The sequence below is a fragment of the Aotus nancymaae genome, unplaced genomic scaffold (genome assembly GCF_030222135.1).
Source record: "Aotus nancymaae isolate 86718 unplaced genomic scaffold, 86718_ANA_hifiasm-v0.15.2.pri h1tg000038l, whole genome shotgun sequence".
Classification (NCBI taxonomy): domain Eukaryota; kingdom Metazoa; phylum Chordata; class Mammalia; order Primates; family Aotidae; genus Aotus; species Aotus nancymaae.
The window spans coordinates 4546067-4562648 of record NW_026988452.1 but is presented as its reverse complement, the minus strand read 5'-3'; the positions used below and the strand labels follow the sequence as shown (position 1 = coordinate 4562648).

At 40.3% G+C, this 16582-nt stretch overlaps 1 protein-coding gene across 1 annotated transcript in view; it reads right to left on the bottom strand.

The window, feature by feature from the left end:
* SCN11A (sodium voltage-gated channel alpha subunit 11) overlaps positions 1–16582 on the bottom strand; it is a 92247-nt gene that overhangs the window by 20513 nt on the left and 55152 nt on the right. The window contains exons 17-23 of the mRNA XM_012455648.3: positions 16109–16223; positions 14058–14212; positions 10803–10976; positions 7591–7692; positions 6857–7120; positions 6112–6165; positions 2767–2908 (exon numbers count right to left, since the gene is read on the bottom strand). Of these exons, the coding sequence (XP_012311071.2) occupies positions 2767–2908; positions 6112–6165; positions 6857–7120; positions 7591–7692; positions 10803–10976; positions 14058–14212; positions 16109–16223 (1006 nt within the window). The remainder of the gene's footprint in view (positions 1–2766; positions 2909–6111; positions 6166–6856; positions 7121–7590; positions 7693–10802; positions 10977–14057; positions 14213–16108; positions 16224–16582) is intronic.

Sequence of the window (16582 nt, the reverse complement as noted above, 5' to 3'; positions counted from 1 at the left end):
TTGAAAACAAGCAAGCAAACAAACAAAAATCTTCAACAGAAACAAACAAATGAAACACAAAATTTTTAAATAAACATTTTTCTTTTAAATAAAAGGCTCAGGGAAAGTTGGAAATAAACTGGGTATCTGATCAAAGAATTCACATTAAATGTTTTGGTGTGCTAATGGAATTGTGATTATGTTTAAAAAGAGATATGTTCAAAAATATTTGTGAATAAAATGATGTGATGTCTGTGGTTTGCTCCATAAAAATATCTGGTGGCAGAGTTGAATAAGGGCATATATGGCTTAGAACAAGCATATTCTTGAGTCGATAAATGTTGTGCTGGGTGATGGGCATTTTAGGTTAATTCTAGTACACTCTTGTGCACGTTTGAGATTTTCTGTAATAAAAAGTAAAACAAGACAAACAAAAGGATGTAGTGGATTGATCAAAACAATGATTTCTAATGTAAGCTTAAATCTAAAATCGCAAAGGCTGACATCCAAATTGCAGGTATTGATTGCAATCAAGATACATATTACGGAGGGGACGCTACATCACGCACTCCTGAGTAGGAGAAGCAATATAGTTGTGTAACAACAGGAAACAACTTTCCCAGCAGATGCTGAGAAGGCTAGTTGGTATCAAGGTACATTTTAGATGAATTATGAGAATCCAGAGGAAAAAAGAAACTGCACCATGAAACAATTAGGAAATCAAAGGAGAATATTTAGTTATCTGATTTGGGGATGAGAAATATCTTCAGTTCATAAATACAATTTTTTTAAAAAAGCCAAAAATGAGAAGATTGGAAGTTTGACTCCAAAAACTACTAATGTCTATAAGTTAAATATGTAATTGCAAAAATATAAGAAGCACGTCACAAATTGGACTTATTATATAGAAATGCATACAAAAAGATGGCAATCTCAGTCTTAAAAATAGATAAATGAGGCCGGGCACGGTGGCTCACGCCTGTAATCCCAGCACTTTGGGAGGCCAAGGTGGGCGGATCACAAGGTCAAGAGATCGAGACCATCCTGGCCAACATGGTGAAACCCCGTCTCTACTAAAAATACAAAAATTAGCTGGGCGTGGTGGCATGCGCCTGTAGTCCCAGCTACTCGAGAGGCTGAGGCAGGAGAATTTCTTGAACCCGGGAGGCGGAGGTTGCAGTGAGCTGAGATCGCACCACTGCACTCCAGCCTGGCGCCTGGTGAGGGAGCGAGACTCTGTCTCGAAAAAAAAAAAAAAAAAGATAAATGATATAAAGAAATAACTCTTAAAGGAGAAATACTTGTGGCTATCAACCTGCGAAAAAGTGTGCAACCTCACTAATGACCAAATAAATATAAAACAATAAGATAACACTTTTCCCATCAGTCTAAAAAAGATAATAAAATAGACAATTAGAATAATGAGGTCTCTTTAGCCACCATGCATTTTCATATTCTGCAGAATAAGAGTATCTAGCACGGCATTTCTGGAAGGTATTTTGACAATATGTCTTCAATATTCTAATTCTAGGAATTTATGCTGAAGAAATAGAGATACACAGAATTTTGTAAATGGTCATAATTGTTTTAGAAGAGCAAAAAATTTTAAAACAACCTATAAATGTCCAAGAAAGAGAGGAATGATCAGGATAAATTATAGTCGATCCATAATACGCAATGTAATTCAGCCCTGAGAATTCTTTTTTTTGAGATGGAGTCTCACTCTGTTACCCAGTCTGGAGTGCAGTGGTATGATCTCAGCTTACTGCAACCTCCACCTCCCAGGTTCAAGCGATTCTCCTGCCTCAGCCTCCTGAGTAGCTGGGATTACAGGCGTGCACCACCACACCTGGCTAAATTTTTTGTATTTTTAGTAGAGACTGGGTTTCACCCTGTTGGCCAGGCTGGTCTTGAACTCCTGACCTCAAGTGATCTGCCCGCCTTAGCCTCCCAAAGTGCTGGGATTACAGACATGAGCCACCATATCTGGCAAGGGGTCCTGAGGATTCTTATAGCAAAGGTAATTTTATGACATAAACTTATAACTAATGAGGTCAAAACTACAAAATTTAAAATATAAATTAATTCTGTGTAAAAGTAATACAAAGTGACTGAAATGGATTATACCAAAATTATAAGAGGCACTGTCTAAAGTGGTTATCATTTGGTGGCCACCTTAGGGTGATTTAAATTTTCTTTTTATCTTCCTTAATTTTCCACATTCATTACAAATCTCCTGTGGATTTTAGAATCAGCAAAATAAATATGTGTTGATTACAGGCATGAGTAAAAAACCTCCCTAGCCCTGTCTCTTCCCTAATCATCTTCTTTCCAAGAAGGATGGATAGATCTGCTGAGGCTTGGATGCTGGGGGCCAGGACATATTTGCTGAAAAAGGAGAGTATATTATTTTTATAGTGGATAATAAAGTGCATTTGAAAGGTTATTAAAATACGACTGTAGTGTCATATTTAATACATACTAATCCTGGTGGTTGTTGTTCTATTAGGGTTCAATTATTAATGGGCTTAATCTCAATAGTAACAATGTCCATTGATTAAGAAGGTAAAAAAGAATAAAAGCAATGACTTAATGAAACCCAGATGTTTTCAGTCTTCTTTCAGCCTCATCTTTAAGAATTATCTCCAGGCAGACATGGGAAGCTTCTTCTTTGTTATCGTGCAGATCATAAAGGCTACTTTGTATAATATTCTAGACCAGAATTACGTTTTATTAATGCCTTTGGAGGACAGAGATGAAATTACCAAATCAAGGCACCCCGCATACTTATCTTTTTCTGCTGTTGGTTGAAGTTGTCAATAATAACACCAATGAAGAGATTCAGGGTGAAGAATGAGCCAAAGATGATAAAGACTACGAAGTAAATGTAACTGAGTGAACTGCTCTCAAACGCTGGCTGCTGTTCTTTCTGGTAGAAATTGTTTTTAATAAGAGAAGAAAACAATTACTGGAGAAAAATATAAGCATTCTGACTGCCTTATCTAGAAGACCAAGGTGTTTCTTCGCAGCAACACTGACGACATAGCCTCTTCCTAACAGCCATGGCCCCTGTTGGGAGCCCTTCTTTCAGTTTTCCCAGCTCAGCTTGAGTGATGGCATGTGGCAGGGCCTGGAGTGGTGGAAAACTGGGCTTTTTCTTCTAAGCAAAGGAGAATAATTGAGGGATCGTAAGGGAGAGGAGTGGCATAATCACATTTGTCTTTTTTAAGTCATTCATATGGAATGTCCATATGGATATGTAATTGGAGGGAACCTGATTGGAGGTGAGGCCACCAGAGGAGGGGCATGCTCACCTTGGGCAGAGGTGACTGAACTACTAACTGTTGCTGAACTCCTATGTCCCCCATCTAGAGCCCACTGTTTTATTTAATCTGTGGTTACATCCTTTCACTCTTAACTTCCTAGTGCCTAGCATACCTTCTGACATGTAGATTTTTTACACACATGGAATAAATATCTAAATGAATGAATGAATGATCAAGCTCTAAAAATGGACACAAATTGACTCCAAGCAAGCTCTCCTAGTCCAAGGTACGGCCAAAATCATCTGAGAACCCTTTCATCCAAGTTCTTTGCCTTGTTATTGGCTTCAAGCACTTTCAGGCAGGTAGTAAAAGGATTTCACTTTTTTCCCTCTATCACATCAAAGAAATAAGTGTTGATAGCTCCGATTAATGTTGAATGTATTTACAATATCTGTTATTCAACATTCACAATGTAGACTGGTGTCATGAAGGTAATTATTTGAAAATATTATTTTTCTCTTTTGCTATTAAGACTATCTGACGTTAGTCCGGGTTTGCTTGAGGCATCCATCTATTTGAACAAAAGGTAGACATTCGACCAGAAACAATGTAATGGAAAGAATATTCAGCAGTGGACATTTAAAATAAAATTTCTAAGTGGGCTAACAGTCTTGCAAGTTAGGTTTTTGCTTTGAGATATAGGAATGTGTACACTCCTTCATGTCTCTCTTTGTTATATCAAGCATTTGAAGGTGAAGCATTTTATTGGAGGGAGGTATAGACAAGAAGAGGAAAGATCAAAGCTCACCCAATTTTTCCACAGGGAAATGTAGGAAAAAGAAACAGAGACAGAAAAACAGAGCTACAGGATGTGTGTCCTGATTATCCCTCTCTGGGTATGGAGAGAGGGGCTGGGATCCAGTAAATTGAGGGAAACATGGAGGGCAAAGAGGGTATTCTTGCTTTATTTCCATATTGTTCTGGAAGGAAATTACTAATGGGACGGCCTGAGATATATACTCGGCAGGCAGGCTGACTTAAGAGATGAGAGTAACATAATTGAACAGAGAGAAGTCTCTTAAACCTCTCAGTTCTCATGTGGCTTGGACACGGAGCTGATAGCCATGGACCTGTCGTGTTGGGCCTTGTAGCAAGGGATGGGAGTAGACTGCCAGAGACCATGTGGAGGATATGGCAGAGAACCAGTATTTAAGGCCAGGAGGAGACGATGGGGAGAATGCCCACAGTTTCACCAACCACAGCTTTAATATTTGAGGCCAGGAGGGTGCTTGGTGACTACATAGACAAGAGTCATGAAGCTAGAAGCCAGCATACAACAACTAGTACATATCAGGACTGGCATCAAAACAGGCACCCCTCCACACACTTCCACCCACCGATCCCTCACTCTGGGAGCATTTGTAAGCCACACACCCTGTCTACTGTACATCTGCAAAAGCTTTCCTCTCCGCTCCCCATCTCCACCTCAGGGCAGATGAATGTCAAAGGCAAACTAGAGTGAAGGTCATGTACTCAAAAAGACAAAAGAAATGAGTACATTGGTATTTTTTTAATAGTTCCTTTGCTATAAATTGTAATTGTAAAATTGTGTTGTGTATATAATTATAAAATCACATTGTATATATAAATATTACAATGTAAACTACAATTGTTATAAACAGTGAAGTATCTACTGTTGGCTTCACCTTTCCAGAAAGTTGATTTTATTAACACACCCAGAAGTAAGCAAACTCAGATTTGTTGCTATGTACCATCTGTATATTAACTTATAATGACAATCTATGAATTTATAATGAGAACTGGAATGGCCATAAAGATTAATTCTCATCCCTCAATGCTGCTATAACACTACTCAAACCACTTCCACTGTTACTACAGGTAGAGCATCCCTAATCTGAAAATCCAAAGTCTCAAATGCTCCAAAATCTGAAGCTTTTTGAGTGCTGACATAACACGCAAAGGTCATGCTCAAAGGAAATGTTCACGCTGGCATTTTGGAGTTTCACGTCAGGGATGCTCAACTGTAAGTATCACACAAACATTCCCAAATCTTACAAAATCCAAAATCTGAAACACATCTGGTCCCAAGCATTTCAGATAAGGGATACTCAGTCTGTACCAGCTCAAAGGTACTGAATACTGTTTATGTGTTAGGCATCAACTCTGCAGACTCCCAAATAGATCAAGACACACACATGTGCTATAAGAGAAAACAGTAATTTCTGCCATTGACTCAATTCTTGAGTCAACCGTCTACTCACTCTATGGCTTTGGGCAACTCTTTCTTTTTATCCCTCAACTTTCCAAGCTGGAAAATAGAAACTAGGCTAGATTACTCAGTACATGTCCAACTTTGGGAATCCATGATTATATTTTCTTTAACTGAAATTCAACAGTTGGCCATCACTAAAGAGTCAGGAGCCATGGGAGGGTCTCCCTTGCAAATCTAGTGAAGTCTTAAGGTTTCCCACAGTCTAAGACAGGTACCCTTTGAATTTGGTTTCTGCCTGTCCACCCATTTGGAGAAGAGGTAAAAGGAAAATCAAAGCATCCTGGGATTCTGCCACTTCTAGCTCCACCTCCTACATGAGTGGTTTTTCCCTGGCCACCATGGAGAAAGAGGACTGGACTTCAGAGAATACTGGGGTGTCAGATACTCATTAGAGGATGCATAAGAACCCTTTGTATCAGGCAGTGGTATTTCATAGTGTTTTGCTCCAAAGAAAACAAGGCAGAGAAACCTGGCTGCTAGAACTATCATGCCAGAAGTTCTGGACTGTCCATGTAGTCATGATATCTCTGACTTGACCCTAACACTCCAGAACATGGTAGAACACAGACTCACACCTCTGGAATCAACAGCTGCATGTATAATGTCCATCCACCCCTTAAATGTTGCCTGCAACAAAAGCAGAAAAACATGAATAATACAAGTGTAGACTTGCCAGTGACAGATACATGGCATGGAAAAGCAGGTGAAGCCCAGTGGGCTGAATATAGGATACCCCAACCTTCTAGGACAGAATGCTCAAATAAAAGAACAGTAGAAGGGAATTCAAGGATATGTGTCTTGGACTTTTTCTTCTTCTTCATTTGTACAAGATACAAAATTTAAAAACAAGAAGTGTCCACCTTAAAAGTTACCAGAGAAGCTGAGGCTGTGACCTAACTGCTGAGAAGAGCCTGGCCAAGGGTTCTTTTCTGATGCCGTATCTATCTGCACTGCCTGTTCAAGACCTGGCATCTGTGGTTTAAACAAGGAACTGTTCAAAGTGTCATGACCTATACCTGAGGCTCCACTCCTCTCTGCCTGGAGAGCAGCTGTGGAGAGCCGGCAAGGTGCCACACAGGACAAGGTGGGATGTACAGATCCTTAAAGGGGCATCACTAGGAAGCTGAGGCTCAGTAGTCAATGAAGCTGCCGATGCTCAGGAGAGGACAATTCCAGAAAGCATTGGCTTCCACGTGAGGAATCAGGATGCGCTTCTATTATCATAATGGAGTCACTGCATTTTTATTAGCTGAGAAACAATGTATGATTCTCTGAAGTTTTTTCTCTTCAGAGTGAAAAACATACTGACTGTACTTACCACTTGCAGCAGAGCGAGGTAAGCATTTCCCACGTCGTCAAAGTTGACTTTCTGGTTGAGCCAAGAGAAATTGCCACTTTCGCATTGACTTTTATTCGGTACTATGGTATAATTTATAACTGAGTCTGTTCCATTAATGCATCTCCAAAATTTTCCACAAAAGAAGTGTACTCCCAGGATACAAAATATGAGCCAGAAAATGAGGCAGACAAGCAAAACATTCAGAATGGCAGGTATGGCGCCTATGAGAGCATTGACCACCACCTTATGGAAACAGAAGCAAAGGAAACCGAAACAGACGGGTAGGATGCATCTGGCTTGACTTCTTGGGATGGGCCTGCCTGATGTGCAGGGCTGAATCTCTTAATCTCCACATACCTGCACCCCACCCCTATGACCAGCCCTGCGCTCAGCTCCCTATATAATGGGTCCTCTCTGTTACCACTGAGGATACCTTGAGAAGTGCCCAGTGATGACAGTGTTAGAGACTTAGGAACACCTACCCCAGCGCTCTGAAGGGGAGTCAGAGCTCATCTTGGCTGTCACAGAAGCTTTTAGGGTCGAATGTGTATCTTAGGCTTTTCTCTACCTCTCAAATTCTAAGCACTAGGCAGCCTAGGAAGTAACCCAGGAAAAGGTCAGCAATTTAAAGAAATCTCAGCTCAAAAAAAGCATCTGGTCTCTCCATCTTTCCCTGTTAACTGAACTTACACCCATCCTTCTGCAGAATGTACCTTCATTCCTTCAAACTGGGACAGCGCACGAAGAGGCCTCAGTGCTCGCAGAGTCCGGAAAGACTTCAATTCCTTTAAGTTAATGAGGCTGGTCACAGAGACCTGACGGGTAGAGAAGCCCCCATAATGCACCTGACTTGGTGTCCAGCTGGAAAGCCCATTCTTCTCTTACCTACAAAAGCTACAGTCCACAAAGGTGGGAACAATGCATTCACATTATTTGTTTAATGAAAGACAAAGAACATCTGAGAAATTGTTGTGAATTAAAGGAAACCAAAGAGATATAACAATAATACATAATGTGGGGTCCTGAGTTGGATCCTGGATTGGAGTGGGGGCAGGAGGTGGATTCGTAGAGGGAATTAACAGTAAAGAATCTTGTTATGGTGGTCAGTTGAAATTTGTTATGGTAGTCAATTGCCATAACAAGGCTCTTTACAGTGAATTGAAAAAATTTAAAAATGGACGTGAATTTTAATTGGATCAATGTTAAACTAGTACAATCACTATGGGAAACAATGTGGAGACTCCTTAAAGAACTAAAAGTAAATCTGCCATTTGATCCAGCAATCCTACTACTGTGTATCTACCCAGAAGAAAATAAGTCATTATATGAAAAAGACACTTGCACATGCATGTTTATAGCAGCATAATTCACAATTGCAAAAATATGCATTCAGCCCAAATGCCTGTCAATCAACTAGTGGATAAAGAAAATATGGTGTGTATGTATGTGTGTGTATAGATATATGTACATACACACACACTATATATATATACACACACACACACCATATATATATATAGTATACACACACACTATATGTATACCACATTATATACACACACACACACACATATATACATACACACACATATATATATATACACACACACACACCATGGAATACTACTCAACCATAAAAAGGACAAAAATAATGGCATTTGCAGCAACCTGGATGAAATTGGAGACTATTATTCTAAGTGAAGAACTCAGAAATGGAAAACCAAATATTGTATTTTCTCACTCATAAGAGGGACCTAAGATATAAGGACACAAAGGGATAAGAATAATGCAATGGACTTTGGGGACTCAGGGGAAAGGAGGGTGTGAGGGATAAAAGATTACACTGGATACAGTGTACACTGCTCAGGCAATGGGGCACCAAAATCTCAGAAATCACCAATAAATAAATTATTCATGTAACCAAACACCACCTGTTCCCCAAAAACCTATTGAAATATAATAAATAATAAACAAATCCACCCATCTTGGCCTGGTACCCTTTTTTGACAGTGTGGCTTTGGACTACTGTTCTGATATTTTTAATGGGTATCACTAGATTTCTAGTGAAACTATCACTAGTTTCCTATTTTGTATTCAGTCTATTTGGGCAATTTATAGTCCACATCTTCATTTTTACCCATGAAAAAATTATTGTTAAATGAGAGGAAATTTTTCCTTAAGGTTACACAAAAAGAGGGTAGACTGATTAGCTTTAGGACCCAGGCTCCTAAGGGTAGGGCTTGTAACCAGTAAACCACAGATCCCTATAATAGAGATAACAATCATCTGTTCATATAGTTTATAGGTTTTTTAACCATAATCTATTAAGATAATGGATACAGAGTTATTTGCACTCTAGAAATTAATAGGACTGACAAATATGCAGATGGTTTTATTCCCATCTTTGAATCCTGTTGGAGTTTCTATGACATTGATGCCTTTCTAAAATGCCTGAACCACAGTGAGCTTCTGTTTCCTTGCCTCTGAGCTTCTGGTTTTGTTTGCAATGTGGTAGATGTCATGCAATACTGATTAACTCAGAATGTTGGTGTGCACATTAAATAAACACATGATCTACTTGTGCTAACCAACAACATTAAAGTTCTCCAGTGGGGTTCGCTGACCACATAGTTTATGCTTATGCATTTGCCTTATCTGCTTCCTTGCATAGCAGGGACAAAGTTTAACTAATGATATCTTGATGGAAAGAAAGTAATGTTAAAGTCAAGGGCCTTGGAGTGAGACTTACTAGGTTCTACCACGTTTAATTGTGTAAAGGTATTACATAATCACATGTATACTGAAAATATGTCCATCTACTATGTATCAATAAAAATAAAATTAATCTAAAAAAAGGATGTAATGTTTAATCAAGAGCTTCTTTGGAGTGTGGCTTACTAGGTTTGTATCTCACCTCCACCACTTCTAGCTGTGCAATCCTGAACATGTTTCTTAGCCTCTCTATGACTTACTTTCTTCCTCTGAATATACAAAAATAGTAGTACCTGCCACAAAGAGAGGCTGTGATAACTAAAAGAGCAAAGGCATTTGTAGCATATGGAAGAATACTTGGTACAGAGAAAGCACTCAATAAATGTAATCCACTAATACTATTATTAGCTTTTGTGTCATACAGATATACATGTGAATTTCAATTTCACCACTTACCAGCCCTATGACATGAAACAAATTGCTAATCCTCTGAGCTTCAGGTTTCCTTGTATACAGTGTGGGAGGTGTCATATAATGCTGCTTAACTCAGAACCCTGTCATGCATAGTAAATGAGAGACTGTATGCAAGCAATCCTCTTATGTTGCTTGACAATTAAGATGAATATTAGCCTAGTCTGTTGGCTGCTGACCAGCTTTGAGAAGTCTTGAAAAGAAATAGAAAATTGGAAGAAGAAAAACATCAAGGATACTGAAAGTGACTTTAGGTATATATTATACATAAACAGTGCTTATGGAGAGAAGTGAATGAATCCCATCATGGGAAAGGCTGGAGTGGTGAGCATATAAAGTGCAGTGTGTGATGAGTGGGACCTAGGAAAGGCTAAACCGCTGATAGAAAAATGACAACTACTTGTAAGTATTGTGAAGAGGCAATGATAACAAGAAACACTGTTTTGGACAGACATCCATACAAGACACAAAGGAAAAGCAACGCCATATGATCCCTGCATCAATCACCACCCCGGCCCGTGTGGGACACAGAGATAGTAATCCCTGCGTCAACCACCACCCCGGCCTGTGTGGGACACAGAGATAGTAATCCCCGCGTCAACCACCACCCCGGCCTGTGTGGGACACAGAGATAGTAATCCCCGCGTCAACCACCACCCCGGCCCGTGTGGGACACAGAGATAGTAATCCCTGCGTCAACCACCACCCCGGCCTGTGTGGGACACAGAGATAGTAAACTTACAATCACAATGATGAAATCAAGGCAGCACCAGGCACTGGTGAAATACTTTCCAAATCCGAAGGCTACCCATTTTAGTACCATCTCCAGGATAAAAATATATGTAAAAATAAAGTCAGTACACTTTAGTAATTCTTGGATTTTGGGTCGTTTCTCAAGGTGAACATCTTCAAATATCTGAAATGAAAAGGAACAGCCATAGGCCAGGTTGAACATTTGCAAAGAACTTTTGGGTAACTTCACTTTTTGTTTTCCTTCCTTATGTGAATAAAAACTGGTGTCTCTCTTGGTAAAATGAGGTTTTGCTCAAAAGACATTAAAGCTAACCTTTTCCAATGGAATCTATTCCTTGAGTAAGTAAAAATGGAAGAAGGAAAGTCCTCTTTCTTCTGTTGTCACAGTAGTTTCTCAGCTTCTTCTTACTGGCCGCTGTATATTAAAACATCTTCCTAATGGATCAGCACTTTGTTTCCTGGACTTCATCCTTTCAACTCCTGCCAAATGTCTTGTCAACATTTCCAGGACCACCCAGTGTCATAGACCATTTCTCATCCTCCCAATTACCTTGGCGGATTAATTCAGTGTCTCTTTATTACTTATAACATTAAGTCCAAGTGCCTTAGCCCACCCTCTAAATCCTGCGAACCCTGAGGCCCCTCTCCCTACAAACAGCCTTATGCATTTACCGTAGCATTCCCTACAAATAGTGTCATTTTGTATGTGTGCCATGACATATAAAATTTGGAACACTCTGGGCTAAAGCTCCCAGTGTAAATTACTTTGAATGTTAACCATTGTTATGTGTGATTATGAAAAAGAGATCCTGACTTTCAGAGAGATCCTTTTTAATGCTACATTCAAACACTTCCTTCACTCAAAGTGTATGTGGATCTACAGGGTCTATATAACTAGGGTATAAGCTGTCCTTTTGGCCTTTACAGAGTTTCTGAGAATGAAAGAAAGGAAGACGGCCTGGTACTAAAGCTGTCCATGAAATTTGGGCCAACATTGAAGGCAGGAAGGGAATCAACCTCGCTGCTGGAGACAAAGGTAAGCCCACAGCCCCATAGTCCTGGGGTAAAAAAAGAATGCAAAAGAGTAAAAGTCTCACTTCCAACTGCCAAGTGGGTTTTTGACTGGAGAAGGCCCTCTATCTCATCCTCTGCTCTTTCACCTCCTCTTCAGCATTAAGATTTCAGTGCAGCTGATATTTTCTATAGGGAACTGTCCTGTCCCAGAAGGACTGGGTTAGGTCCCCATCCTACATGCTTTCATGCCACCCACTGCTTCCCTGAGTAGGTCACTTAATTGTCCTATCTATCTTGGTCTATACTTTCTGGTCTCTAATCGCTCCATCTATCTTTCCTACTAGACTTCAAGATCCTGGAGGTCAGTGACATATCTGTTTGTTTGCCTCTTGAGGATAGACAAATCTGAATAGTACTGGGTGCTCATTTCCTCCCCTATTTGGGAAGCTTAACAGTAAGCTGGCTCAGCAGATCTGAGTCAGCTCCACGGATGAGCAGACTTAAACTTGCAACTGAGTTTCAGAGGCTTCCATATCATATCTAGGCCATTTTCTGACCTAGGAATCTCTTATTATTACATAGTTGCCTAGACCAGAGTGTCTCAAACTCTAATGAACCCCAAATCACCTAGGGAACTTGTTACAATGCACTGCTTGTTACAATGTACTACTCTGCATTTCTAACAAGCTGCCAGGTGATGCTGCTGCTGCTGATAGACACATATAGTGGCAAAGGACTTGATGTCTCTTGCACTCATTCTCTACGAATATGTACAGAGAAACAGGGGCTGGGTCCTTCTCCTGGCACCCTCTGCATTGTGTATTCAGCCTTGCTCTGCCCAGCCTACACCTGCCTTTCTGAAGGCAGGTGAGAACTGGGGTTGTTTGCCCTCTTCTACATTTCTGATCATAAACTTTCTTTTTATGGCACCATGGGGCATTTTTGCTGTGGCCTTTTGACAACATTGCTGCTTTCCCACTGCCTGTTATAAGAATCATTTGTGGAATAAATACAAGAAATTCTACCACTTGAATCAGAGTGGACAGCCAGTGAAAATGTAGTCACCAGAAAGTGCACAGTTAACCCTAGATGAAAGATTAATGATAAAAATTGATCAAGGGAATTCCCTGGGATGCTTTTAGAGAAATCTGCTGTTCTGGTTAAAGAATAATTGACATTGTAGTAAGTAGACGAATGATGTATGTTGATCGCGGTCCCCGGTGGGCTCTGTTATATATTCATCTCTTTTCACCTAGAGATCACACAGGTGTAAAACACTAACCAGAAGGTATGGGGTGTAGGAGTGAGACATTTCCTTGTCTTTTCCACTTGCTAGTGACTCTCTGTGAAATGTTCTGTCACTCTTAGTAGGGGAGAACCCAAGACTCCTGGGTTTAGTAATACGGAATCAAACTCCCATAACAAACTTACGTTTGTTATGGCAAACTGAAGAGAGTTTGGTTCCATATTATTTAGCTCCATATTACTGTATGGTCTTTTTAAAGGAAGATATGTAATAGAAAAAGAAAATAGAAAAGGAGAGGGAGAAATATGCAGGTGATAAGAGAAAAGACACTATCCCCTTAGCAGGAAGGGAAGGGAGACAGGAAGGACCAGAAGGTCTGGAAAGAGAGCAGAAAGGAGTTGATGGCTCCATGGCTATGGAAGCTGATGGGTTCAGAGTTATTTCCAAACCTCATGGGACGCATACCACACTTTGATCATGATTATAAAGCAGTACCTCCTTGCCCTTTCTTTCAAGGGATCATGAATAATGGAAAATACCAAGGCAACTTATTATACCCAAATCTGGTCCCTGTAACTCCCTCCCATAATATTTTACCTTTTAGAAAACAGCACTATGGTTTATGGTAACAGGAGGAGTTGAAGCATTGCTGTCTAGAGGAGGAACTATGTAGGATACAGTGAAAATGTCTAGAAATCCTCCAAAAATGAGAGATAGATGATCAAGGACAAAACTCCAGTGACCACTTTAAAGTGCTGGTTTGAGTTACTCTTCCACACAGATAAAGCATGTTTGCTTGGGGATATCCCAGTTGAGCCTGACTTCAGAAGTTGTGCAAAACCCTGCCCTCTGTGGGAACCAGCAGCACCAGAGACCACTTCTGCCTGGTCTCCCACATTCAGAGCCCCATGAGAAGTCAAGTCAGAGTGCAGCTTCCCCAGCTGCCCTGATGCCCAATGTCTTCACAAGACCATGATGATTTACCAGTGCCCCACTGCTCAGCAGAATCACAAAGATAATAAAGCTCTCAAACCAGCTGTGTTTCACTATTTGGTAGCAGGTTTTCCGCAAGTTCCACCAAACGACCCAGGGAGACTTTCTCTTGTCTATGCTACAGCGTGGAAGGCAGCAACCAAGGCCTGAAAGGAATTAATGGTAGCACTGTCATTAGTGTCTGTAATAAATTGCATTAAAAAGCAACTCTTCACCCCTCCCTGTGTTCACACCCCTTGCCATGTGACCTACAGTTGCTCCCATTAAAGAAGTAGAGCGTCTTTTCCTAACCTCTTAAATCTTGCCTGGCCATGTGACTTGCTTTGGCCAATAAAGTGGAATGGAAGTCACACTGTGCCAGTTCTGAGCCCAGGCCTTGAAAAGCCTTGCATGTTTTCCACTCGCTCTCTTGTGCCATCTCCATAAAAATAAAGCATATTCAGTTTACCCCACTGGGTCTGGAAGGAGGATGATAGAATGTGGAGAACAGTCACGATGCCCAGTCAAGCCCAGGCTAGATAACACTTGCAGGAATGAAGCCAGCCAAGATCAGCTGAATCCTGCAGGCACATGTTTATCATTGTATGCCACTGAGGTTTTGTGGTTGTTATGCAACATTTTTTTTTTTTTTGGTTGTTGTAAACAGATCATGCCTGGAGGACTCCAGGGAATGAGGTAGGATGGCCACAGGCTTTGTGAAGCACTCAGGCCATACACGAAAGAATGTGATCAAATGTCAAGATGTTTACAAAGAGCTGAGTATTTGCTCTCAACACACACAAGCCTTCAGCATAGACCACATCACCCTTTCCACCTTTTCTCTTCCTCCCCTTGTACAGATTCTGCAGATCCTTACTTCATGATGATTATAACATTCTGCTCCTTTCCTTATCTTCTTAAACCACTATGGGCTGTCTTCACTCTGCCTCTTTTCTTCCTCTAAGAACATCAGTAGGTTTACCTTCTTAAAAGACTACCTTTTTTTCCTGGATTTTATCCCACCCCTCCCTTCTTTGATAAAACCACCTTTCTTTTTCATCTCCACTGTTGGCATCCTATGCACACCTCAAGGGCCAGTGCAAACATAAATCAGGAGAACTGTAATCTACTGGAAATCCCTAATCCATCTCCTGTCCAGCTCTGGAGCTGTTAAACAACCTGGAATGTGAGTTTGAAACACATTATTTGTGCTCTTCTGGACCCAATTTAGTCCTAAACTTACACTTTTTTAGATTAATTCATCAATATATTGTCACTTATTTATTTATCAGCACTTGTTGAACCCATTTCTGGGTCAGCTTCTACTCTTACACTAGAGATACAATGCTGATGAAGTCACTGCTTTTGTTTTTAAGGACCTCATGGGGGAAATCAGTGCAAACAAGTTCGCTACAACGAGTAAAAGAAATAGTAAAGGCCCACAGGAAAAAGCCACTATATCCACTCAAGGAATTAGGAAAGGCTGCATTTATTGATTGCTTGTTTTTGTTCCAGATGCTCTTCTAAGTGATTTATATTCACTCATTTAATGCTCACAACAACTCTTTGCTTTGGGTACAATTATTGCCCTCATTTTTAGAAATAAAACACAGAGTTTACATAAATTGAACAAGTCACACAGTTCATAAATGGAGAGGCCAGAATTTGAGCTCAGGCAGTCTGGCTTCTAAGCTAAAGATCTTGACTACAACATCCAAGATCTCTTCTCAGTCTATGACCTCAAATATACTCTGACATTGAACGCCCTGGGAACCATAGAAAGTGGCAGATATATTGGCCCAGTGGGCTTTCTAAGAAAGTTTTCTAGGCTGTTTACCTGGCATGTTGGGCCATGTGAGAGAAGCCTACTTAAAGCAAGAATTTCCTGAAATCCTCTCTGCCTAGACCTGACAATCGCCCCAAGAATCAGTGGGTGCCTCTCATTGTTTTTGTCTCCAATAGAAGTAGAATGATGAAAGCTGCTAAAACCACAAAGCTTCAAAGAAGAATAGAAATCCCACCCAAAAATTCTATGAACTAGATGCAGAAATACTGCCACTTACCTTTGGGCAAACATCTCTCTGGATCCTTTCTGGGAACCATCTCAGGTAACCATCCAAAGGCATCCTGAAGGTCAATGGTGCTACATTCTGATGGCATACTGGTAGCATCAGACTTCTGCACATCAGAACAAAAGGAAGGGGTGCCATTTACTAAGACCTTCTCTCACCATGGTGGTGCTGAGTTTCTCATTGTCTGATTTATATATATATATATATAATATATTTATAATATGTACTTATATGTAATATATATTTTAATATTTATATGTATATTTTATATAATATATATTTTAAATTATACTTTAAGGTCTGGGATGCATGTACAGAGCATGCACATTTGTTACATAGGTATGCAGGTGCATCATTGTCTGATTTTTTAAGGATGAAATGAACTAGGCAAAGGTTTCTAGAATGAGAGGTGTCAAGAAACACCCCTCCCGCTGCGTCCTTTTCTAAGTGCTATGACCAGCCTGA